This window comes from Nerophis lumbriciformis, linkage group LG30 (genome assembly GCF_033978685.3).
Source record: "Nerophis lumbriciformis linkage group LG30, RoL_Nlum_v2.1, whole genome shotgun sequence".
Lineage (NCBI taxonomy): Eukaryota > Metazoa > Chordata > Actinopteri > Syngnathiformes > Syngnathidae > Nerophis > Nerophis lumbriciformis.
In genome coordinates, this window is record NC_084577.2 from 1,694,402 (window position 1) to 1,722,245 (window position 27,844).

Sequence of the window (27,844 nt, forward strand, 5' to 3'; positions counted from 1 at the left end):
AAATGAAAATTAAATTTCCGGGCAAAAGCTCTGGTGGACATTCCTGCAGTTAGCAAGCCGACTGCACGCTCCCTCAAAACTTGCGAAATCTGTGGCATTGTGCTGTGTGATAAAATTGCACATTTCAGGGTGGCCTTTTATTGTGGCCAGCCCTTTAAGCCACACCTGTGCAATAATCATGCTGTTTAATAAGCATCTTGATATGCCACACCTGTGAGGTGGGATGGATTATTCCTTGCAAAGAAGAAATGCTCACTAACAGATTTAGACAGATTTGTGAACAATATTTGAGAAGAATAGGTCTTTTGTGTATATAGTAAAAATGTTAGATCTTTGAGTTCAACTCATGAGAAATGGGAGCAAAAACCAAAGTGTTGCGTTTATATTTTTGTTCAGTGTGTTATGATTTTTAACCTGCATCTTCTTCATTGTAGTCTGCATAACATGTAATGGTGGAGCTTTTGGTCCAAATGTTATGTACATTTAGTTTTAAAGACCATCTTCAAGCCATTTTCTGACTGCAACTTGAAAATGAGCCATTCAGTGGGCGGCCTTATTTACGTGCCAAAACCTTCCTCCTTGCCTCCCCTCCCCCACTGTTACGTCTCTGCCATGTCAGCCATATTGTAATTTTTAGCTGTACATTTTCATCTCGAGTCTACCGACAAACATAAGTTAGAACCTTACAATACCTTTTTTTTTTTATTAGAAATGGCAACGGCGGAAGATTTTAGCAATTAACAGTAGATGTACGGGCCAGTCTGCCTTGCAACTAGAGGATAGAGGAAAAGCAAGGAAAAAGGTATCTCTAAGGTTTATTTTAAAGCACCAGTAGGGTGGAAAAACTATATTGTCTTTTTATTGAAGCTATTATGATATCTGATTTATGACACCAAAATACTTACAAAGTTTGCCAATAAATAGATATTATCAAAATAGTAGGGCTGTGAATCTTTGGGTGTCCCACGATTCGATTCAATATCGATTCTTGGGGTCCCGATTCAATTCAAAATCGATTTTTTTTTTTCAATTCAACACGATTCTCGATTCAAAAACTATATTTTCCCAATTCAAAACAATTCTCTATTCATTCAATACATAGGATTTCAGCAGGATCTACCCCAGTCTGCTGACATGCAAGCAGAGTAGTAGATTTTTGTAAAAAGCTTTTATAATTGTAAAGGACAATGTTTTATCAACTGATTGCAATAATGTAAATGTGTTTTTTAACTATTAAATGGACCAAAATTATGACTTATTTTATCTTTGTGAAAATATTGGACACAGTGTGTTGTCAAGCTTATGAGATGCGATGCAAGTGTAAGCCACTGTGACACTATTGTTATTGTTATTTTTTTTAATTTTATAAATGTCTAATGATAAGGTCAATGAGGGATTTTTAATCACTGCTATGTTGAAATTGTAACTAATATTGATACTGTTGTTGATAGTATTAATTTTTGTTTCTCTACTTTTGGTTTGTTCTGTGTCGTGTTTGTGTCTCCTCTCAATTGCTCTGTTTATTGCAGTTCTGAGTGTTGCTGGGTCGGGTTTGGTTTTGGAATTGGATTGCATTGTTATGGTATTGCTGTGTATTGCTTTGTTGGATTGATTAATTAAAAAAAATAAAAATAAAAAAATTAATTAATTAATTTTTTTTTAAAAATCGATTTTTTAAAAATGAGAATCGATTCTGAATCGCACAACGTGAGACTTGCGATTCGAATTCGAATCGATTTTTTCCCACACCCCTACAAAATAGTATCAATATCATGGAGATTCCTGAGTTAATGATGAAGCCAGTCACGTGATCCGTGACACAGCGTTAGGAACCACAGACCCATTCGCCATCAACAACAACACTAATCAAGCAGACTTTGTGAAAGCCAACAATGATTACTTTGGGAAAAATCATGATCCAGAACCTTATATTTTTGAGCCCGAACACAAACAGAATGAGCAGTAAGTTTTATAAGCCAAGTGTAAAACGGATGTAGCTTTATTGTAACACTATAACATCAGAAGTATTGCTAGGTGCTAAACATACAAACTAACCTTTATAAAACAAACACTTAGTGAAACAAACACTTACTGTACAATTTCCACCCTCACTGGGATACCTACTATTGGGAAGCTCACATAATTCCATTTAGATGAAGATTCAATCGCAATCCTCACGAAGGGTTAGAAAAAAATTGTCGCAATTACGTCTTTTTTGCCATCTCGGGGGATGTCAAAGTCGACCAGTCTTTCGTAGGGTTGCAAAGGGGTGGAAAGTTTCCGGTAAATTTCCGGAAACTTTCCGGAAACTTACCACGGGAAGTTCAGCTCGGGAAGTATGGAAATATTGACAATTTTTTGATTATTCAAAGTTGGACACCGTCCATGGGAATTAATGGGAATATATGAGAATTAAGGGATAATTACAATAATGATATATTATAGGGCGCTTGTCTATATGCTGCTGCATCTTTGTAGCATTTTTGACACAGCACTTTGCACAGTATTTGCAAATGTACACAGCCTTTCCGCCTACATTGGTTGGGTTGAAATGTCTCCACACATCAGATGGTGTACGTGGCATTATTCTGTTTGTATTTATTTATTACTGTCAAACACTAATGCAATGCCACACACAGATATAAATAGTTAGCTAAATAATTGGAGTAGTCTTTAAAAATATTTTACTGATTGACAAATGAATAGAAATAGGCTAGATGAATAAATGAACACTCAATCAGCATGCTAAATCAAACTATAACCTACATTCTTGTATGACAACAGAATGGCTAGCAGAACAGAAGGCAGAGGAAACTACACGTTTTGATTTAGTATTTGCTAGTTAAACTTTACAGATCACAAAAAAGGTAAATTCGGATCGGTAACGTTGTTGGCATAAATGAATAGGATTTAACAGAGAAAATTAGCATCACGGCTAACGGAGAAATATTTTCGGCTCATTATGAGACTGTGGTGATACATAAACCTAGCTAGTTAGAGATATTGGCCCCAAAATCATTTAACAAGTACAGGAACAGCTAGCCAGCTTGAGTGGAAGTCTGCTGGAGTAGTCTACAGTCATACAGTAACAAGCAATTACACCTATTTTAAACTTAAATACCATAGATCAAATATATATACCCCAGTAATATCATCAACACTTACCTGACTGGATGAGGTCCTTGGACTCAAATACTAGTGTGGCCTCAATAGCCCTGCTGTAGTGTGTAGCATGCTGGGAATTATCTGTGCATGTGATGGAAGAATGCACTGCACATGTGATGGAGGAATGCACAATGCAGGGTTGAAATTCTACTGAATTTGCATTAAATCAGGTTGTTTTAGCTAATAATCATCCTGCATGATCTAGCATGTTGCATTCAATGTTTATTCCTATTAATTTACCATTAATTGCCGTTAATTCCCATATATTCCTGTTAATTCCCATGGAAAGTTTACAACTTTGAATATGTCCAGAATTTTGCAACCCTAGTCTCTCGGCCCATGGCAACATTTTTCTACTACCAGGTGAGAGATGCATGAATTATATATGATCTAGAATTAACTTTTATCAAGTTTGAGACGGAGCAGAAGTAGCTGTCAGCCAGAAGTAGCTGTCGGCTTAGTGTGTCAACAATAGTAGCGTAAGCTAGCCTTAGCTCACTGCTATCAATGCGCCACTAAAATAGGCAGTCTGCGTTAGCGCTTGGAATAATTATAATAATACATTTTTTTAATGTTTACTTCAGATGCCGTCAGTAGTCATTTGTTAAACCTTAGTTATACGAGTAGTGTTCTTCGAGGTTCCATTTTGGGTCCTCTCTTTTTCATCATTTGGGCTATTTGGCTGCGGGCCCAAGATTTGAGTTAAAAAAACTTTTGAGAAACTCACATTTTTGCAGCATAAGATCTTTAGATTTGTTTGTCCATAAAACGGCAGAGCGCTCTGTAACTCTACCAAAATTCAAAGTCTGCTGTAAAAGACGCTGGTTTGCCAGAATACAAAAAATAGGACAACTAGTGAAGGGAGAAGCCCGGCCGACCAGTCCTGAGCCCCAAAAAAAAGTTAGTTGAATATCCCTGCCATGAAGCAGTATGTAGGTGACGTGTTATTATAATGTGTGTCTGCCTATTTGAAACAACCATGTACAGTACATGTATTCAAGAATATAGCATACTGTATAAGTAGCTTAGTAAACTATGCCGGTTATCTATACCAGGGGTTCTTAATCTTTTTGACCTCAGAGACCAACTTGTCCACTACGAAGGGGACTGAGACCCACAGAAATATTAACACTGTATTTGTAATCTTATTCTTGATTGTAATCATATTAAAAAAATATATCTAACCGCCTTACAGTTTAACAGGATAAACCTTGTCAAATCAAATGATATGAAATCATGTGTTATCACAAAAATTATAATCAAGGCTTAGGTCAGACTGAATACAAAAATAAACACTAATCAAATTACTGCAAAAGAAGAGACTAATGAAAATTATATTTACATACAATTACGCACTGCTAAAATAACTTTTAACTACATTAATATTGAATACTAATATTAAATAAATTATCAATAAAATTTAAGTGCAAATTAAAATACAGCTTTACCAAAATAATCATAATTTTTGCGCTCAAAAACTTCTCTATGACTTTAGCTCCAGACTTCTGTTTATTTGAGATTGTCATTACTGCAACACATTGTGGAAAAGTGTAATACAACTGAGTACCGCTGCGGCCCATAGGGTGGTTTTGGATATTTATGTTACCAATTTAATCATAATTTTTGCGCTTAAAAACTTCTCTACGACTTTAGATCCAGACTTCTGTTTGTTTATTTGACATTGTCATTACTGCATCACGTTGTGGAAAAGTGTATTACAACTGAGAACCGCTGCGGCTCATAGAAGGTATTGTATTTTCCGCTGAATAATTCTACAATGCATTGCCGGCAGCCATATTGAAAGTGCTGTACGTAATAATTCCGAACTATTTATAAATAACATTGCACCTGCGGTGATAAGATGGAGAAATACTGTGAGTCACCAGATAACAAGTCCCTTCGTCGTTATAAGGACAAAACAGCTGCAGTTGGATGTAAGGATCCGTACCAGATGGACAAGTCTGAGTGGAGCAGAGACCACAACATTTTCCCTGATGTTTCATACTTTGTTAACTACTTAATTTTTCTATCCAGCCCATTTTACACATTAAAAGACTTTCAAAATTATAAGAGTCTGCTTTGTTTGTGGATGGGTTCGTGGCGTTTGTGTTTATCTGTAAAAACTCAGTGGACATCGTGTTTTCAAGGCGAGTCATGCACTTTTAGAAATGATCCGACCCAAGTTTGATACCCTGCATAATCCCGGATAACCAATCTAAAGGTGATCTCAGCACACTGTGACTGTAAGGCAGGATTGGGAGAATGTTGTTCTCATGTCGCTTCAGTTTTGTTTTATGTGAAGGCTACAGTCTGGATGAGAGAAGTGAGTACAGTATCCATTATTAATATACCTACTATCAAAGTTCTTCGACCAAGCAAATCAAGTTACTTCAAGGGGGGGCTGTCAATTATTTTATATTTATTTCTACTTACATATGTTTCTTAGTTAACTGAAAGGAAATGATCCGAACAAACACAAAGTCACGTCACATCTGATCAGTTGATTGCAATTAACCACGCGCGCCTTCGCTGTTCATTCTCCTTTTCAGCCACTTCCGTCTGTCCACAAATACGCTAAAGAATCCCATAAAAGCTAGTAATACTGCTACCACTGCAATTGTGGCGATTGTGGCAGTTGACAATCGCACACGTCATCGGCATTATTAATATCACTGGATAAATGATCAACAACAATGAGCGTGTTTACAATTGAAGCCTGCTAATATGGCCAACGGCAATGCATTGTGGGAAATGTAAAAAAATACAAAGCGCTCTATATGGACGACAGCTGAGAAACACATTTTTCTGGCGGCATATTGGGGGGGCGCTTGCGACTTAACAATGGGCCCAAGGCCCTATGGTTAAGAAACACTGACCTATGCTATATACAATGCTACGTGTTAATGTATTACTACATTGATCAATTTATGGTTACTGGACTTACCATACCATTGTATCCACCATTGCCATTAACTGTAGAAACGGTCTCCTCGATTAAATATAATTTTGGGTAAATCCTTTGGTATATCGTCCTCAGAGCGAGGCGGCGATATTTTATTAGCCTGGCTCTGTGGTTCATGTCAGGGCAACAAGTTTTGCTGAGCCCCAGGAATTCCAAGGTACATTGTCACGAAACACGAAAGTTGAGCAGGCACTTCTTACTTCTTCATATATGAGGCTGGAAGTGTGTGGAGTGACCTGTGCCTGGTTAATCCAACCACTAAGAGCATTTTTGATCATCAGGTCGCACTGTGGAAAACTGTTAGTAGAATGGCGAACTAGATCCCTGCAACGGCTCCAAAGGTTTGAATTCAAATATTTGGGACCGATGGGGATGGGGTTGGTTTTGCATAATAAGACTCCTTTAGCAAATTATCAAATGTTAAAGCAGCAGAGGGCCATAAAGGTTTACCTGTGATTGGTCAAAGTGAATGATGACTTTCAAGTCGTTTGACCGGTCGCCGAGCCCATCGTTGATGACACTTGGCTCAAGCTGAGGGGAGAAGCAGGCTTGCAACCACTCGGTCCACGTCATCATCTGGTGCCGATGCATCCTGTCTTCACTGATGCGAGACATTTTACTGCGAAAGTCCTTTACTTCCTGGTCATTTATGGCATCGAGTTCATGGAGACCTGGAAAAATAACAGTTGCAGTTTTACAAACCCCGTTTCCATATGAGTTGGGAAATTGTGTTAGATGTAAATATAAACGGAATGCAATGATTTGCAAATCCTTTTCAACCCATATTCAATTGAATGCACTACAAAGACAAGATATTTGATGTTCAAACTCATAAACTTAATTTTTTTTTGCAAATAATAATTAACTTAGAATTTCATGGCTGCAACACGTGCCAAAGTAGTTGGGAAAGGGCATGTTCACCACTGTGTTACATGGCCTTTCCTTTTAAAAACACTCAGTAAACGTTTGGGAACTGAGGAGACACATTTTTTAAGCTTTTCAGGTGGAATTCTTTCCCATTCTTGCTTGATGTACAGCTTAAGTTATTCAACAGTCTGGGGTTCTCCGTTGTGGTATTTTAGGCTTCATAATGCGTCACACATTTTCAATGGGAGACAGGTCTGGACTACAGGCAGGCCAGTCTAGTACCCACACTCTTTTACTATGTTGATGTAACACGTGGCTTGGCATTGTCTTGCTGAAATAAGCAGGGGCGTCCATGGTAACGTTGCTTGGATGGCAACATATGTTGCTCCAAAACCTGTATGTACCTTTCAGCATTAATGGCGCCTTCACAGATGTGGAAGTTACCCATATCCTGGGCACTAATACACCCCCATACCATCACAGATGCTGGCTTTTCAACTTTGCGCCGATAACAATCCGGATGGTTCTTTTCCTCTTTGGTCCGTAGGACACGACGTCCACAGTTTCCAAAAACAATTTGAAATGTGGACTCGTCAGACCACAGAACACTTTTCCACTTTGTATCAGTCCATCTTAGATGAGCTCAGGCCCAGGGTGTTGTTGATAAACGGTTTTCGCCTTGCATAGAAGAGTTTTAACTTGCACTACCAGATGTAGCGACCAACTGTAGTTACTGACAGTGGGTTTCTGAAGTGTTCCGAAGCCCATGTGGTGATATCCTTTACACACTGATGTCGCTTGTTGATGCAGTACAGCCTGATGGATCGAAGGTCACGGGCTTAGCTGCATACGTGCAGTGATTTCTCCAGATTCTCTGAACGCTTTGATGATATTACGGACCGTAGATGGTGAAATCCCTAAATTCCTTGCAATAGCTGGTTGAGAAAGGTTTTTCTTAAACTATTCAACAATTTGCTCACGCATTTGTTGACAAAGTGGTGACCCTCGCCCCATCCTTGTTTGTGAATGACTGAGCATTACATGGAATCTACTTTTATACCCAATCATGGCACCCACCTGTTCCCAATTTGCCTGCTCACCTGTGGGATGTTCCAAATAAGTGTTTGATGAGCATTCCTCAACTTTATCAGTATGTATTGCCACATTTCCCAACTTCTTTGTCACGTGTTGCTGGCATCAAATTCTAAAGTTAATGATTTGCAAAAAAAAAAAGTTTATCAGTTTGAACATCAAATATGTTGTCTTTGTAGCATATTCAACTGAATATGGGTTGAAAATGATTTGCAAATCATTGTATTCCGTTTATATTTACATCTAACACAATTTCCCAACTCATATGGAAACGGGGTTTGTACAAAAATATATATGTATATATTTTCTTAAAAAGGGCAAGTTGTAAAGCCCAAGCCATAATTCTAGGTCCTTCCTCGTGAATCAGTGAAGGAGCTATTGCTGTAACATGGTTGTGCCGAGCCTTTACAGAACCAAATGTTCTTGACAGCTCAAAAGCAAGCAATAATTCATCCTCGACGTATAATTATTTCAGTCATTTCACACAGTTTCTAGTTACATGTGGCAGTCAGATGATGAATGGATTGTTTATCCAACGGGTCATGCAAATGAAGAGTTTCCTACAGTGAGACTAGGAAGATTATTTTTTGTTTTAGTTTGCATGCAATTAATTTGCATGTCATCATAGTTTTTTCCTCCTGATATGAGCAATTCAAACAAGATATGCACAAAGTATTTAAGTATTTAACCCCCTGCTTATTTTGTACGTCTACCCCTTTATAAAGACGCCAACAGTCTATCATTTTGAGGGTGGATTTATTTTAACAGCAACAGACAGAAAAAAGTAGCAACACAAACCTATCACAAGAAGTAATAAATTACTTTGTTTTCCATTAAGTTACTTTAGTATGTCTTCCTCCCATCAAACATGAATTTTGACCAACCACAGCTTGATGATTAAATACTTACACATGTAATTATAACTACTGTACTGCTGTTAAACAATATATTGTTTGAATCAGATTAATCACACTTTTGAACTTTGATTCATTACCATTAACCACAGTATTTCCCTTGCTTGCATAATTGAAATTAATTTTTAAAATAGCCCCCAATATTTGAAAACAAATGTGATTTTATTGTCAGAATGTCATACACAAGTATTTTTATAATGCCGTACACTCACGTGTTTGCTCAAAAGTTGGCAGAAGCTTTATTATCCAGTCCGGTCCAATCGGAATGTATTTTGAAAGGAAAATTGCCATCTGGCACACAAGTCAAAGTCTCCTCACTCATCTTTGCACCGACGTATGCATTGATCACTGACTGTATAGCAACTTGCACCGCCTTTCAGGTAACTATCTGCGGCTAAGGTAAAGGAGCATGGAGCGCACATGCTCCTTTACCTTAGAATTATGTAAAATCACAGATTTTATTAATGCCATCATTTTGTAATTAATCGCATGTGTTAACCAATTAACTTTGACAGCCCTTTTAATAACACTTATTTTATTTGTCTGAGTTTTATATTGTTGCTATTCTTTATCGATTTGTTAAATACCAATTAAAAAAATATGGATTATTCATGTCCTTGTAAGGAGGTAAATTTACAAAATCAACATGACATCAAATTATTTTTTCCTTACTGTTCTTTAAACATTAATGCACTTCTTTTCTGACTTACAAAATCAACATGGCATCAAATTATTTTTTCCTTACTGTTCTTTAAACATTAATGCACTTCTTTTCTGACTTACAAAACGTTATTACAATGTTGGATACTCATGTTAACACAATGCCAAAGTATCAAATCGTAAGGTTAATGCATTTCAGCGGGGGTTTGCACACAGTTTTGGATGCCTCTGTTCACAGGTTTTTGCAGTCTGGCGAGGTGGAAGCACTTATTTAAACATTAAGTCAAGCTCTCAGGCCATGTGGAAAGCATGAGGAAAAAAGGTCATTGTTTTCATTTAATCTAGGCATGTGCATTATAACACCAATGTGCAACATGTAGTGACGTACGTGCTGCTAAAAGCAGCCTTTTTATTCACTCTCTAAATCAGAGTGTGCAATTGAAGCTAATGTTGTGACCGGTCGAACCTATAAAATGATGTTCATGAAGTTCATTTTTGACCATGTCTGGAAAAAAAAGTATTGGTGACGACTTCAAGATTTATATTTATGATACTTTAAATATGATTATTTTAGAGAGGGTGTAGTGTGGTTTAATTTGCAATCTCGGGACGCCTCCAGAATTTAACATTTACAGACAAACTCAAAAAACGGGTTGTAAAAGTGACTGTAGAGCAAATTTTACGCAAAATTTACACCAAAGCATATCCAATACATATTATCTAGAACAGTAATTCTCAAACTGTGCTACGCGGGTTACATCTAGTGGTACGCCAAAGAAGTTTGTAAAAATGTACTGTATATGGAGTAGCATTGTTGATGATAAACGCCAAATAAGTCTGTAAATATGTACTGTATATGGAGCATCATTGTTGATGATGTTAGTGCAGTGTGTGTAATGTTACAGTAGCCTCTGCCTTGTTTATAATGAATACGTAGGACTTCTACACTACTGTATTTTATTGTTGGTCATTATGGTGGTACTTGGGGAGCCAATTGTTTTCTGAGGTGGCACTTAGTAAAAAAAAAGTTTGAGAACCACTGATCGAGACCACAAGGAAGTGTTATACATCTAAATTATAATCATCATAGTAATCATAATAATCACTTGAGTGAATTTCAAATTTTCATGACATTCTTTTGTTTGAGAAAAGGCTAAAAAATGCATGACCATGCAAGTAAAACAAGCATTTAACAAAGTTTAGTCCTATTTTCCCCAAACACATGTGGTTAATTACTGTACAAGTCAGATGAAGAGATGAACCAGTGATCATGTGTAAGAATTACAGACACACACTCTCATGTGATGAAACAGAAGCTTCCAAATATTATTGCTGGAATGAAATGCCAGAGGTGCCGTTTGGTTGACTACATCTCAAATTGTATCTCTGTGCTCGTGTTGAGCATTTATTACTTCATTTTGGTAAAAAAAAAAAAAAAAAGGTTTGGCAAAATACTCCCCTGCCAATTAGAACATCTGACATTTAAAAGTGATTTTAAGCCTGCATTATTCATTTATTCATCCATATGACTTTCAGTTTTGATGACTAAATTAGGAGTATTACTCTATTTCAGCTTGTATACATCTTACGATCAGCAGAAAATAGAAAGTGGCATGAGATGCAAGACGCGTCTGGCCAATCGTTATGCTTCTCTATCAAACAAATGGGTGGCTGATAGAAGCAAGCCACAGATGGGACTCTTGTTAGCTGAAAGATAAATGTACTGAATATTGGAATGGTGTTGCAGGGTAGGCTGTGCTGAAGGATAAAGGATATGTGGTGATCTGGGAATTATTTACTAGTAATGAACTCCAAAGAGCCTTTATTGTTGTGAACGTCAATCAGAGAAGGGTTCATCTGTGTGAGAGCTTACAGTACATTGTTTTCTACTTCTATGCACGCCTTGGAGGCACAGATGCCTTACCCTTGCCAATAAGCACTCCGATTTTTGAATCCAGCAGGCGTTCGGCTCGGCCGCAGTTGCGTGTCACCAACTTCAGAACCGGTAAGAAAGGGCGGACATCACAGAGTCGCCGAGTTTCATCTTCTAATTCTTCGTGTACGGCTGTCTGGTTGACGCACTCGAACATATGACTCTCCATTTCGCCCAAGGCTGGAAACAATGGGAACTTCTGAGCCTGCTTCCATAAGAGCTGCAGAAGAGACAAATAATTATTTAAAAATGTTAGCCAACCACAGCCATAACTTTGATGTCATGGGACACCTTAAACAGGCTTATTTCAATGAATGTTATTATTATGTTAGATCCCAGTGAAACACTGGAGTACAGTACATGTCTTTAATAAAATCTCAAGGTTGTGTACAAAGTAAATCTGCATTCTTCCCCTCCATGCGCCACCTCCTCCTCCTCCGACAATATCTACTCTGTTGCGATTTGTCAGGTGCATGATATTGATTAACCAATCCAGACTGAAGTGTCCAACATATTGTGCCCTTCTTCAAATCTTAAAGATGGAAGTAAATATAATAGTGTTTGTCACAGATTTTACAGCAAACCTTCAGTCGACCACATTTTGCCTCTCATCTGAGGAGGCTTAATCAGTTCATGATCGAATGAGAAGGGTCTTTTGAGACAACCTGAAAAGTGAAGTTGCAATCAATCCACTACAAGCAGAGTACAAGTTATGTTCTACCACATTATTTTATCCAACCATTCCTTAACTTTGTACAGTGATGGAGTGAGGTGAGCCTTCCGTCACCAAAAATCCTTGAGAATGCTGAATAATTTGCTAATCAATTGGGATTTACGGATTATGACAACACACAATTTACTAAATTTATAGCTTAAGAGGTGTATTTGAATACATTTGCATATTAAACTATTGGCAATACATTTGCAGTTACTGCTAGGATTCTCTGAAACTAACCTAAAACAGTCTGCCTCTAAAATGGCCATCAAAGTTAAAAATAATCTTGTAGCTTCTGGTTAAACTAATATCCCTGCTGACCAACTGACATTCGACCCTTTTCCATTTTGAAAAAAGGCCATGGGAGTCTTGCAGGCATCTCACATTGTCATGTGATAATGTACTGGAGCTGTGTGCTGTTTTACAGATTACTTCTGGGATCTGTCACATTTGCATGCAAAAAGACACTGTTTATGCATCCCTTATGTTCAATGAATGAAAAGGTTTAACATGAGCAGAAAGCTAATTTATCATATTTTTAATAAATCTAAATCCATTTGGGTATTGATCTAAGACCATGTAGATACAGGGACATACTGGTCATACCAATACCGATATTATTGCTTTATATTAAAACATATTCAAGATCACTAAAAAATGTTTTGCTTTTTAAGTTTTTATCTCAATTTTAATCAGAAAAAACACAGAATGGCAGTGTAACAATATCAACATAAAGTGTAAACTATTTTATTGTATTGTTTGAGCAACATAAGGTCAATAGTACACAATAACTAAACAAAAGCAAAAACTGCTATCTAGTATTCTAAACAATTTGGTTTTCACCCTCAGATTTCTTCTGGGACCAAAAATAAGTCAAGTATCAGCCAGAGGTAATTGTTTTTTGTGATCTACACTGAAAGGGCCAATTGGCCGATCACATACTTTTCCATGGAAGTCTTACAAAATGTGGTATTTTCCCACAGTGACTTAAATTGTTTATTTGTACGTATTTGTCACACCACTCAAACAAAATGTAACTCAATCATTTTAAAGCATTTTTAAATCTAATGTCATCTTATTGTAATATTTGTTAAGGACAAAAGCTTGGCAGGTTGTGTTGTTGATTAAAATAAATAATTGCTCATCACTGTAGCAGACATAAATTCCTTATTTTAATTAGTGTGAACAATTGATATTTCAATTATATAGTCAATGTGTGATTTTATTGTTCAAAGCAAGCCTCGGTTTTGGGATCAGGGGTCTCCCAACTTTTGCAAAAAGAAAATTCAACAACTGTTCTTCACAAGTCTAATAAAAATAGCTTGGTTAAAACAAAGATCAGCTACTTACCAATTTGATGTGCTGAATGGTGGCCTCGCGAGGGACATCTATTTGAATGTAAATACCGGTGGGAAGCAGAAAGTCCACCGAAACCAGGTCCGGAGCATGGCCAGCCAAGGGCGAATGTTCTGCCCATATGTCCAGAAGGTCGGTCATTGCTGGTGGCATAGCAAAGGGCACCACAGGCCACCTCAACCATAAGGACCTGCAAAATAATTATTGTACAACTTCCTTTTAAATTGTGTGTGTGTTATACATTTCTCAAAGGTGTCAACATGGCTCAACATCAGCACAAATAAACAGTAACTGGTATCAGTCGTGCAAATATAAATAAGATGACCTATATGTGAAGTGCAGCAATAACAGTTCCAGTTTGGAACTCAACAACTCACTGCTTTTGTTTAACGTACTTGTCTTCCGTTTACATCAGGCTTGCCCAAACTTTTTCCAACAAGGAGCATACTGAATGTGGGGGCCCACTTCGATATTTATACATTTAAAAAAAGGATTTGAAAAAAGTGTAAATATAATAGTGATTCTCAAACTGTGGTATGTGTACGGCAAATAATCACTTGATTAAACTACAGTGTTTCATTTTCCTATATTCAAACATAGTGCTACTGTTCAAGTTGTGTGCAATGTTACATTGGCCAAAAATATTAAATATACTTGTTTAAAAAAAAAAAAAAAAAAAAAAAAAAAAAAAAAAAAAAAAAAATTAAAAAATCTGCCTTGTTTTTAATGAATACTTAGGCTTACTACGCTACTGCATTTAATGTTGGTCATTATGGTGGTTCTTTTTTTTGCGGTGGTACTTGGTGAAAAAAGTTTGAGAACTTGTGTTCTTATTATGTTATTAGTTACTTGTATCAACATTTTCCTGTTACATTACATTATTTGCTGTATTTTTCCCCAGTTCTGCTGTTTTTCTTAATTCTATTTCTACAATGAAATAAATAAATATATACATGAATAAATAAATACAAACCACAAAAATGGTACAGAAAGGCGAAGTGTTACTAAACGACGGAAGAGCACTACCCCATCAATGTTTTCTGCTAATCAAATCTAGTTGGGCTGTACACTTGTGTTTAACTCAGACAAAACCTAAAATCATTGTCTGTGGCCCGGAGAGGCAAAGAGGAAGTGTTATCATAAGTCACCTTGAGACCCTCTCTATAAAACGTAATAATCAGGCTTGAAATCTAGGGGTAACAATGGCCTTAGAGTTGAACTTTAAAAGCCACATTAAGTCAATATTATCAGCAGCTTTTTAGCACTTAAAATAACATTGACAAAAACAAAAGAAAAGTGCCCAAACCAGACTTAGACGGATTAATCCTTGTTTTTGTATCCAGCAGGCTAGACTACTGTACTGGTCTTCTCACAAGGCTCTCTAAACTCTTAAGTTGCAGTACATCCAGAATACTGCTAATCGAGTCCTGACGAGAACCAGAAAATATGACCATATTAGTAGTACAGTGCTTAAGTCACTGCACTGGCTTTCCGTCACTCAGAGAATAGATTTTAAAACAGCTCTGCTTGTGTACAAGTATGTTTATGGCGGTGAGCCAAAGTACAGCTCTGACATCATAGGACCATATGAAAATATCATCCAATATATATTAAAACAACCTTTAGGCTGCTCATATTGTTCGCCATTTACGAGCTGTTTAGTATAATATTGTTCTTCAACAGCAATAAGGCAGTGTTCCGGGGGAAGCTGGTGGCTTGGGATAGGGCCAGTGGTCAGCAGAATGCCCACCGTGCAAACAAAACAAAAGGTCAGCCTGCCCTTCTCTCCTTCGACACAGGTCCCCAAGCAAACAACACATACTGGGACCAGACAAACACTCACCCACATCCACACTTAAACACATATAATACAACTGGTAATGCATACTGTGTACAGTGATACCTCATCTTATGAGCAAAAATCGCCTTCCACAACAGAGCCAATACCTCAAAACACCCGTATGTCAAATCAGCCCCACCCATTGAAATGACTTGAGATCAATTAATTGTGCTTGGCCCTCCAATAAGACACCACAATGTTACCATATAAAATGTCTTTTAAAAAGAAAAAGTAATTTAGATATGAAATAATGAAGGTTTTATAAAATAATGTAATGTACTTCAGCATTTACCCTTGTTTCTCTGTTGCGTAATAATATAAAATCACTGTTTATGTTTTACATGGACATGGACAGACGGACTAGGTCAGAGTTGACAACAAGTGATATGTATGTCTGTGTACCAAAAGTAATGCTCGACTGTCCAACTTGCTGAGTCAGGACTAGACAAAACTGAAACACGTCAAACACAACTTCTCAATATTTTTATGGATAAAGGTTCGTCGTTTGGACATGAGTGGCTGCAGCTTGTGTGATGCAGACTGACAATGCTGTGGCAGGGCTGACTTTCTGGGTAGGCTGCTAACCGGTGGGACATGTTTTTAGTGGTTGGTTCCTGATTTGGTCGTCCAAAGGATTGTTTCGATCTCTTAGCTGCGCTTAAACACGCACGTCAACTGCCTAATCAAAAAGTTTAGTTTTTTGTGTAAATAAAGCAGGGACAGCAATGTGTAACAATGTATTAACTCTTTATTGCTCACACTGAAACACTCTGTGACAAATACAGTATTTTTTAAGCCACACTCACCTAATTCTTAGACAAATTCTATTTTGGACATACGAGTCGATTATCCGCAGATATACACATGATTGAAACATGAAATATTTACAGAAGTGCTTGTGTTCATTTACAAATTCAACAAAAGATAGTGCCTGTAACACACGTACAGCCAACCAGAGAGCGCTGTATTTGTCTTCCTTTACAATTTCATGGCCTGTTAATGATGGTGGATTTCTGTTTCGAGCAGCTGATTTTTCCTTTTCGATGGCTAAGTTGACCTTCTCCGTCTTTGAAGTCCATCATATTGATTTTGTAACGTGCGGGCGAAAAAACTTATTCAACCAACAGTGATGACACGGTTTGGGCGGCGGGGTGAAAACAGCATGAGAGGTAAATTGTGTCTACAATAAACAGTGGGAAAAGAGAGAAAATTGTGTTACTAGCGTTCCTAATAGAATGGCCATGTCAGCAGGGAAGAGAATAAGAGTCAAGTATGACTGTGTTGCCGCCTTTCATAGATGAGACGTGCTTCATCATGCCGGAAAATCCATAAATTAGCCGCAACATTGTGTAAAGTGCATGATCCCAAGCATTGGAAAAAAGTAGCGGCTTGTAAGTACTACTTCAACCGGCGGTGGGTTGAGCTTGCACCTCTTGCGAGCAACTTAAACCATAACAGAAAGTCGAGAGACAGTTTCTATCTCAAATTACCACATTTTCCGGACTATAAAGCGCACTAGCTATAAGCCACACCAACTAAATTTAAGAAGAAGAAAAAAAAATCCATATATTAGCCGCACCGGACTTACAAGATGTAGATATATACAGGTAAAAGCCAGTAAATTAGAATATTTTGAAAAACTTGATTTATTTCAGTAATTGCATTCAAAAGGTGTAACTGGTACATTATATTTATTCATTGCACACAGACTGATGCATTCAAATGTTTATTTCATTTAATTTGGATGATTTGAAGTGGCAACAAATAAAAATCCAAAATTCCGTGTGTCACAAAATTAGAATATTACTTAAGGCTAATACAAAAAAGGGATTTTTAGAAATGTTGGCCAACTGAAAAGTATGAAAATGAAAAATATGAGCATGTACAATACTCAATACTTGGTTGGAGCTCCTTTTGCCTCAATTACTGCGTTAATGCGGCGTGGCATGGAGTCGATGAGTTTCTGGCACTGCTCAGGTGTTATGAGAGCCCAGGTTGCTCTGATAGTGGCCTTCAACTCTTCTGCGTTTTTGGGTCTGGCATTCTGCATCTTCCTTTTCACAATACCCCACAGATTTTCTATGGGGCTAAGGTCAGGGGAGTTGGCGGGCCAATTTAGAACAGAAATACCATGGTCCGTAAACCAGGCACGGGTAGATTTTGCGCTGTGTGCAGGCGCCAAGTCCTGTTGGAACTTGAAATCTCCATCTCCATAGAGCAGGTCAGCAGCAGGAAGCATGAAGTGCTCTAAAACTTGCTGGTAGACGGCTGCGTTGACCCTGGATCTCAGGAAACAGAGTGGACCGACACCAGCAGATGACATGGCACCCCAAACCATCACAGATGGTGGAAACTTTACACTAGATTTCAGGCAACGTGGATCCTGTGCCTCTCCTGTCTTCCTCCAGACTCTGGGACCTCGATTTCCAAAGGAAATGCAAAATTTGCTTTCGTCAGAAAACATGACTTTGGACCACTCAGCAGCAGTCCAGCTGGTGTCGGTCCACTCTGTTTCCTGAGATCCAGGGTCAACGCAGCCGTCTACCAGCAAGTTTTAGAGCACTTCATGCTTCCTGCTGCTGACCTGCTCTATGGAGATGGAGATTTCAAGTTCCAACAGGACTTGGCGCCTGCACACAGCGCAAAATCTACCCGTGCCTGGTTTACGGACCATGGTATTTCTGTTCTAAATTGGCCCGCCAACTCCCCTGACCTTAGCCCCATAGAAAATCTGTGGGGTATTGTGAAAAGGAAGATGCAGAATGCCAGACCCAAAAACGCAGAAGAGTTGAAGGCCACTATCAGAGCAACCTGGGCTCTCATAACACCTGAGCAGTGCCAGAAACTCATCGACTCCATGCCACGCCGCATTAACACAGTAATTGAGGCAAAAGGAGCTCCAACCAAGTATTGAGCATTGTACATGCTCATATTTTTCATTTTCATACTTTTCAGTTGGCCAACATTTCTAAAAATCCCTTTTTTGTATTAGCCTTACACAGTATTCTAATTTTGTGACACACGGAATTTTGGATTTTCATTTGTTGCCACTTCAAATCATCAAAATTAAATGAAATAAACATTTGAATGCATCAGTCTGTGTGCAATGAATAAATATAATGTACAAGTTACACCTTTTGAATGCAATTACTGAAATAAATCAAGTTTTTCAAAATATTCTAATTTACTGGCTTTTACCTGTACATTGTGAAATGAATTATTTACACAGAAACATTTTGAATGTTTATTTATATACCTTACTGTTTGCAAACTGTGTCTGTAACATGAGAGTAAAACAGCTGAACCACTAGCTGCGGAAGCTAGCTTTCCAATCAGCGAAACAGACTCAATAATGCCACGGTGATGTTTTGGTGAATGAAACAATTAAAAAAGACTGCCATTGTAAGTTAATGATACTAACAAGACACTTGTAAACATGTTTACATATTAGCTAATGCTAACGACGCTAGCTTCATTACAATAGCACGTAGAAATATGCATGAAACACTCCTACAGACAACACACGTGACAAATGAGTAAATAAGAATAGTTTTAGTTATATTGTAAAGCTTACAAACGTTGCTTGGAGTGATGAAGAGAAACGCTATCGACAACTAGAAAAGAAAGCAGCACTTGTACTTCTGGTTGAAAGCTCTACACAGAAGGAAATACTGTAGACGTTCCACCTGCAGCACTTGGAGTGAGCAAACTTGTCCAAAAGATGGCGCTATAGCACAAACAATAACACACTATTTCAGAGTCTTTGCATGTTTTTTATAAAAACTATTTGCATTATGGCCGTCAGCGAAGAAATATCCATAAATTAGCCTCACCACTTTATAAGCCGCAGAGTCCAAAGCGTAGAAAAAAAGTAGCGGTATATAGTCTGAAATTTACAGTACTCATAAGTTGAAGTACAGCATGTCATACATAACACAGGTACTGAGACGGTAAAAGCAATTATTGCAAAAAAACAGCTGAATGTAATGCAGTTTGTCACTCAAAATACATTTCAGTAGAGCCCCTCAAAATGTGTGCTGACTACATCACATTCACACATATATAAGTGCAAACTCATGTGAACTCAATGGAGTTTTACTGAGGTACAAAAAGTGAAAATCCAGCCTGTCTCCATTCGGGCATCTTCAACCACAGCTGGACTGTCACGCCACTTCCACCTGCTCTTTCCCTCATTATCTTGTCCTCAAATGGTCTCGTGCATTAACTTCTCCACTCGGCCACAGGTCCATTTCCATTTAGGCTCAATCAGCCCACTGGAAATGACAGCACTAATTGCCTCTAATGTTCTTTCCCCTCCTCAAAGCTAAGTGCTTGAGCTACCAGCGGATGAGCCGCTGTTACGGCACGTGGCTGACGATGGTGCAATATCTGCAGTGTGTTTGGAGCCACATGCCATTATCAACCATGCGGATGGAAACTATCTCGACGGTCGTTCTGTTGTCCGCTCGAACGGTATTTCCTATATGGTATGTGATCATGCTAGCAAAGACATTTAGTTATATAGTACTGTAATAAATAACCACATTTGATTATGTTCCACCAGTTGGAAACAAGAAAAATAAACAAGACAGCAGGGAGTCTGTGATATTTCAATTTTGCCGCAGGTTACACAGACAAAAAGCAAAATAAAACCTGTCCCGTCTGACTGATGCAGCCCCAAAACAAAAGGAGGCCGCATGTGTTCAGACGCATGTGAGCTTATTACAGGCTTCGCGAATGACGTTTTCACACCAGACAGCTTGAAAAGTGTGTGCTCGTACTGTGATGCCAGCACTCAGTGCCCCTGTGTGTGTGTGTGTGTGTGTGTCTCGTATGCGTATAGGTGCACGCACACACAAACAAAAGGTGAGTGGGGTCATTGAGAATGTGATGGCAGAAAGCCAGATGTCTGCTGACAGGTCAAATTTCAGTGAGTGGATAAGAGGATAGAGTGTGTGTGTTTGCAAGATCAAAGTTTCGTTCAACCAAACAGACGAGCCTGAGGGTCTGCAGTCAACATTAGCAGACTAAATGATCACTTGCATTCCCCCCACCACACATCCCCTGGTATACATTGTTAATGGCCTGTACTTGAAGGTCCGGAGAAATATGAGACAGTTAAGGTTATTTTCATGTTTTCTCTTGACAGACGGGTACCTTTCATGTGACGTTTCTGTGTAAATAACAGCTGCCTGAGGAAAACAAGTTTGCAACTTAAATGTCTTATATACAGCAATGAAACAGAAAATTAAAAAAACTACTTGTGACCTTTAGGTAACAAGTTACACCCAACAAATAAACACAAATAAATAAAACAAAATGCATCTATGTACTGTATTTTTTGGACTATAAGGCGCACTTAAAATCCTTTAATTTTCTCAAAAATCGACAGTGCGCCTTATAACCTCGTGTGCCAAATGTAAAAATGAATCCTGGTTGTGTTTACCGACCTCGAAGCAATTTTATTTGGTACATGGTGTAATGAAATGTGTGACCAGTAGGTGGCAGTCACACATAAGAGATACATGTGGACTGCAAGTTGACGCCCCCCTTTCAATAGCAAGTACAGGTTAGTAAGCAAGCCCAAAACTTTGATGTTTCATTGAGAATATAGAACATTACACGGGTGGCTCAAAAATATAAAAATGTTTTAGTACAACTTTGGTAAGCACGAAGCCGCACTGCTTGATGGATTGTGAGCGCATTACGGCTACCGTAGTTACACGTACTGTGCTTCAACAGGTATTATTAAGGTGAGGGTATACTGACCCAAAAATGGCGCCCATTAAGAGAGACAGTATCTGGCGTTTTGCTTCGCAGTATTATGCAACACTAACCTTTCTTACCTATTGGTATCTGCTGTTGTTTACCGTATTTTTCGGAGTATAAGTCGCTCCGGAGTATAAATCACACCGGCCTAAAATACATAATAAAGAAGGAAAAAAACATATACAAGTCGCACTGGAGTATAAGTCGCATTTTTTGAGGAAATTCATTTGATAAAACCCAACACCAAGAATAGACATTTGAAAGGCAATTTAAAATAAATAAAGAATAGTGAACAACAGGTTGAATAAGTGTACGTTATATGACGCATAAATAACCAACTTAGAACGTGCCTGGTATGTTAACGTAACATATTATGGTAAGAGTCATTCAAATAACTATAACATATAGAACATGCTGTACGTTTACCAAACAATCTGTCACTCCTAATCGCTAAATCCCATGAAATCTTATACGTCTAGTCTCTTACGTGAATGAGCTAAATAATATTATTTGATATTTTACGGTAATGTGTTAATAATTTCACACATAAGTCGCTCCTGAGTATAAGTCGCACCCCCGGCCAAACTATGAAAAAAACTGCGACTTATAGTCCGAAAAATACGGTATTTGGAATCAGCATAAGTCCCAAAGATTTGCATGCGTCCGCCATTGTAGCCGATGCTATAGTCAATAAGATCCTTTTTCTCTATCATCCTGTTGTGGGACATTCATCCCCCGCTGTTCTCATTTGTAATATAAAGTAGCATACAGTTTTAACTTCTATCTTTCAGTGGACTTGCGAATGAAGTGCTAAAAACTATCGGTATTACAAAGATGACAGGGAAAAACCGCTGTCAAAGTGGAGGCACGTAATAAGACCGCCCACAAAACGGCGCATCCTGAAAAGATGGTCAGAAAGCAGCTTGAAGATGGTCTGTAAAACAGAATGTATGCAACATTTTGATCAAAGAATCACCATTACATGTTATGTAGACCACTACATTAAAAAAAAAAATCATATGTTCCCTTTAATGCGGTTTACAATCCGGTGTGACTTTTGTATGAAAATAGACATTAAGACCCGCTCATCTGCAGTGCCCAATGGTACGAAATATACGGCATAGTAGTTTTCAAGTGCCAGCTGACAAAAGTCCTAAAGAACTTGACAAAGCTAAGAAGATCGTAGAGGACGCTTTATCAACTCAAATCCAGTAGATTTTGTTGGGTTTATTTCACACCACAACAGGGCTGGGCAATATGGAAAAAATCCCATATCATCCGACCTTGAATAATTGTTGAATGATTGTCCTGTGCAGGATTATACAGAGTACTGCTGCGTTCTTTCTGTTTACTAGTACTGATGTATATTGTTACAGAAATTTCTGCCATGTTTGATCGAGGTAATATTTGCTCACAGCTGACAAATGTCAATTGTTCATATATATAATTGTGTTAACTCAAGTTGTAATGGTACAGGTAACCCACGCTCGGTTTTAGGGCCACAGTTTTGCTTCTTTTTTGGTAAGATTTGTGGGGGTAAAGAGAACAACTTTTTTTCCCTCTCAAAGTTTTGTTATTTTGCTTGTCATCATAAACTTAATTCTGCACTGAACAAGATATCAGTGGTGTACTGAATACTATAAGGCTTGATTTCAAGTTAACATTTACTAAACAACACTTTCAAATGGAAAATTATTATTTGTATCCATTGATTACTTGTATACATCAGTGCTTGTCACCAGTGGTTTGGCCAACGGCAAGCGGTGACCCAGAATGTGGAGGTTTTTTTTAAAACTCAAATACCGTGGCTTGTATTTAATGAAAATACATTAAGGTGCAGTTTGAATTTGAGATACCCGTACTGTAAAATAATGTGTACCAACACATAAAACCTGTTTAATGATTATTTCAGGAAAACATTTTTTATCCACAAACTCAAATATGATTTGAACAAAAAGTGCCTGCAGAGTTTTTTATTAGAATTGAATCAGAGCATACAAAAAGTCTGATTCAAAAATATTTTGATATTAAAAAATATTAATAGGTGTCCTTATTCTCCCAGTCTCAAGTAATTCAGTCAAAAAGACATTCTGTGTGTGCCTGCGAGTCCATACTCAGGGCAGGATTACTGGTGAGCTGCAGCAAGGAGCGAGAATAAAGCCTGTCACAAAAGCTGCTGCTCCTTTTAAATGTTGTGTTTCAACTTCTATGCGAGTGTTAGTCATATTTCTTCATTTTATTCTCCTGGGCTGCACTTCCAGCTTTCTTAAAGGGAAGAGGCACAACGCTGATTGAACATTAATCATGTCGTAAGGAGCCTGACTTTCACGATCGAGGACAGGGACGGTCACACACTACGAGCAGTACCCATTCAATGTTTAGTAAATAACATTCAATATACATAGTATTTACATCCAACTGTAATAGTAATAGTATGTAATAGTAATTACATACCAATGGTTTCTCCAGTCTTCTCTAATTACAATTCCATTCCTATAGTTCCTCTCCATTGCATCCACATTAAATGACTTAATTCTGTTAATGAATTAATTACTTTCCTTCTTTATATCTTATGCATGTAATATGGTATCAAGATTCAAACACTTCAAACATTCAATACATGCATCAATGCCACAAGGTAAAATACATCATCTTCATTGGTATCAGAGTTTTAAAAGATGTACCCATACCAAATTTGGTATCATAGTCTTAAAAGATGTATCAGTGGGGTCTTTAGGTTCGAATCATTGTGATGTTTACATTTTTCAAAATTTGACAGTATTCGACAACAATGACACAGAGTAATTCTTTTATAATGTCATTAAACATACGTTCAGTCCAAATGAGTCATCCCATTGAGAACAACATATTGTAAGTTCTGTAATCACAATTAAAGAAGTAAAGAGAATATTTGTTCAAGTAGAGCTCTCTAGTTGTGTTACTAGTGTTCTGATGGCTATGTACTAGGGATGCAACGGTACGGCACCCCCACTAGTTGTGTTACTAGTGTTCTGATGACTATGTACTAGGGATGCAACGGTACAGCACCCCCACGGTTTGGTACTTATATCTGCACGCTAAGGAAACAAATAGCCAGATATAAAACTGTTTAGCTTTTTCAAATGAAAACATAAATAACTACAAACAGCTGGCAGCTAATTCTCCAGTAAATACAATTCCCAAACAAAATATTTAATGACAGAAGTGAGTCGATGGTGGCAACAAGCATTCTGATTATCTTGACTGTTATTCAGCACTCAAAGTAGGATGCTTGTAAGGCTTTCAGCAATTAAATGGGGTGTTTGCAACTTGCTTAACATCACCGTTAGTGATTTAACATAACATATATATATATATATATATATATATATATATATATCTATATATATATATATATATATAGCTTTGAATAAAAATTGCTCCTCCGTCCGAGGAATTTGTTCTGCGTTCAGACTTGTCACAAGCAGTCCGAAAGAACCAACTAAGAATTTGCAGTCTTCTTGTTGTTACAATAACCTATACATTCAATGATACAGTGGCTAAGGTTAGTAGTTAAACATTGTTAAATCATTAGCTGACCACCCAAAAAGCTAATGTCTGCATTACGTACAGGCATAGCTACGTCATTACGTGCTAAAAGGCGTAAGCGGTTAAGGTATAGGGATGGGCGATATGGACCAAAACCTATATCGCGATACATACTGCAGCTTCCTGCAATAGCGACATATATATATATATATATATATATATATATATATATCTCCATTCTCTGCCGCTTTTCCCTATATACAGTATATACCTACATATATATATATTCATAATTTATATTTTTATCACAATTTTAATCCGACAAAAACACCGGAAAGGGGTGTGACATTATCAAATTAATATAATACTACCAATGGTTCTGATTTCTGATTATTTACTTTGGTTTTTGTCCTTAAAGTCCTTATTTTCTGAGTTTGAAAACATGAAAAAAAAACAAAGATTTTTGACAATAAAAATGTATATAACCACTGTAGTATCGACTATACTTGGTACCGTTACTGTCAATATTTGTATCGATCCAACCAATTTTGTTTACATTCAAGAGCTCTAGCTTGCGATTAGCATGGCTTATTTTAACCTCATACCGTGTGTAGTGTAGCATAAGCTATTCCTCATAGTCCAGGGAAGATACTTGTAATAAACATAGTGTCAGGACTTGATCTTGGTTGTTTGCTTTTCCGGGATGCAGCGGAAAGTTGGCACGGGCGAGACGGGAATGGAGGTACATGATTTATTTATTAACTATAAATACAAAAAAAAAGGATCAAACAAAAAGCGCGCACAGTGGCGGAGAATAAACTATGAACAATTAAACAAAAACATTAACTGTGGCTTGACAAACAAAAACTTACTTGGCATGGAACCGGCATGAAAAAAGAGTTAGAGGCATGAACAGAGCATAAATGTGTTGCGGTATGGGGTGCGAGGTCGTCAGAAAAACAAACTGAAAAACACTGAACTTAAATACTACAGACATGATTAACGAAAACAGGTGCGTGACTCAAGACGTGAAACAGGTGCGTGACGTGACAGGTGAAAACTAATGGTTGCTATGGTGACAAGACAAGGTAGTGAAAAGCCAGAAACTAAACAAAACATGACTTAAAACAAAACATGATTACACAAACATGACAGAGCCCCTCCCTTAAGGACAGATACCAGATGTCCATAAAAATTAACAAGAGTCATGGGAGGGCGGGAGGGGGACATGGCGGTGGGTCGCCAGACCACGTGTCCCCGTATCCACCGGGGCAGAGTTAGGTGGCGGCGGCGAGTGGAACGCCGCTGCAGCAGGCGAGGCGGGCGCCCAGGGAATGGCCACATTCGTGGCCGACTGGGAGGTGGGCGCACTTGGCGTGGCGGGCGACCAGGTAGCGGCCATATCCGTGGCCGACGAGGAGGCAGGCGCGTCATCATCGTGGCAGGCGTGGCTTGGCGTGGTGAGTCAGGCGGCGAAGCTCGGCGTGGTGCGTCAGGCGGCGAAGCTCGGCGTGGGTCTTGGTATAGGTCTTGGTCTTGGCGTGGGTGTTGGTCTTGGTGTGGGTCTTGGCATGGCGGGTCTTGATCTTGGCATGGCGGGTCTTGGTCTTGGCATGGCGGGTCTTGGTCTTGGCATGGCGGGTCTTGGTCTTGGCATGGCGGGTCTTGGTCTTGGCATGGCGGGTCTTGGTCTTGGCATGGCGGGTCTTGGTCTTGGCATGGCGGGTCTTGGTCTTGGCATGGCGGGTCTTGGTCTTGGCATGGCGAGTCTTGGTCTTGGCATGGCGAGTCTTGGTCTTGGCATGGCGAGTCTTGGTCTTGGCATGGCGAGTCTTGGTCTTGGCATGGCGAGTCTTGGTCTTGGCATGGCGAGTCTTGGTCTTGGCATGGCGAGTCTTGGTCTTGGCATGGCGAGTCTTGGTCTTGGCATGGCGTGTCTTGGTCTTGGCTTAGCGGGTCTTGTTCTTGGACTTGTTGAGCTGGTACCGGAGCTTGGCGTCGTGGAGCTGGTACCGGAGCTTGGCGTCGTGGAGCTGGTACCGGAGCTTGGCGTCGTGGAGCTGGAACCGGAACTTGGCGTCGTGGAGCTGGTACCGGAGCTTGGCGTCGTGGAGCTGGTAGTGCAGGTGGAGGTGGTCTTGCTGGGGGTTGCGGCTTGGCATGGTAAAAGACTGGTAAGGGCGGTCGTGCTGGAGGCTGTGGCTTGACTGGTCGGAAGACTGGTGGTGGCGGCCGTGAGGGAGGCTGTGGCTTGACAAGGTGATGCTGATCCACCCCACCTGAACAATTCCCAGCCCTAGCCCCCCCCTCAAGGGGCGGATACCAGACGCGCTCCCTGCGGTCTGGAACTCTCTGTAGGGGTGGGCGGAGGAGGGCAGAAACTTCCCCATTAAATTGTCCAAATTGTCTTTCTTGTGCCTGGGATTGAGTGGGTGAAAAAAAATTGTTTTGTGTCTTGGGTGTGGCTTGAGTCCTGGGTAGCGGGGAATCAAAAGAAAAAGAATTCAGAAAAAAAAAATCCTGGTCTTTGACGTCATCCGGGCGAAGACGGGCTGGCTGCTGCTTGCTTCCGCCCGGAGGGAGAGGGGCATGTGGGAGCGGCGTGTCCTGCAGGCTCGCGGAAGTTCTACCTGACGTCCTTCGTCGGGAGCGGCGCTTCCGCGGCTGAGGTCCTGGGACCAAATGAAGTCTCTATACTCCATGGAGGAGTAGCGCCGCGTTTCCTCCTCCATCGCGCACAGGACCGCCCAAGAAGCCTCGTCGAACATGTCCAACTCAGGTGCGGAAAAGCGGGTCTGCTGACGACCTACTGTCAGGACTTGATCTTGGTTGTTTGCTTTTCCGGGATGCAGCGGAAAGTTGGCACGGGCGAGACGGGAATGGAGGTACATGATTTATTTATTAACTATAAATACAAAAAAAAAGGATCAAACAAAAAGCGCGCACAGTGGCGGAGAATAAACTATGAACAATTAAACAAAAACATTAACTGTGGCTTGACAAACAAAAACTTACTTGGCATGGAACCGGCATGAAAAAAGAG

General features: G+C 39.1%; 1 protein-coding gene across 2 annotated transcripts in view; it reads right to left on the reverse strand.

Moving 5' to 3' along the window:
* The window catches only part of pik3cb (phosphatidylinositol-4,5-bisphosphate 3-kinase, catalytic subunit beta), a 151,002-nt gene that overhangs the window by 34,871 nt on the left and 88,287 nt on the right, over positions 1-27,844 (reverse strand). The window contains exons 1-4 of one of the 2 annotated variants that reach the window (XM_061925372.2): positions 23,728-23,797; positions 13,659-13,854; positions 11,585-11,813; positions 6,578-6,798 (exon numbers count right to left, since the gene is read on the reverse strand). In XM_061925372.2, the coding sequence (XP_061781356.1) occupies positions 6,578-6,798; positions 11,585-11,813; positions 13,659-13,854; positions 23,728-23,783 (702 nt within the window). In that variant the 5' untranslated portion in view covers positions 23,784-23,797. Of the gene's footprint in view, positions 1-6,577; positions 6,799-11,584; positions 11,814-13,658; positions 13,855-23,727; positions 23,798-27,844 lie in introns of those variants that run through there. The other variant, XM_061925373.2, reaches the window with a different exon arrangement.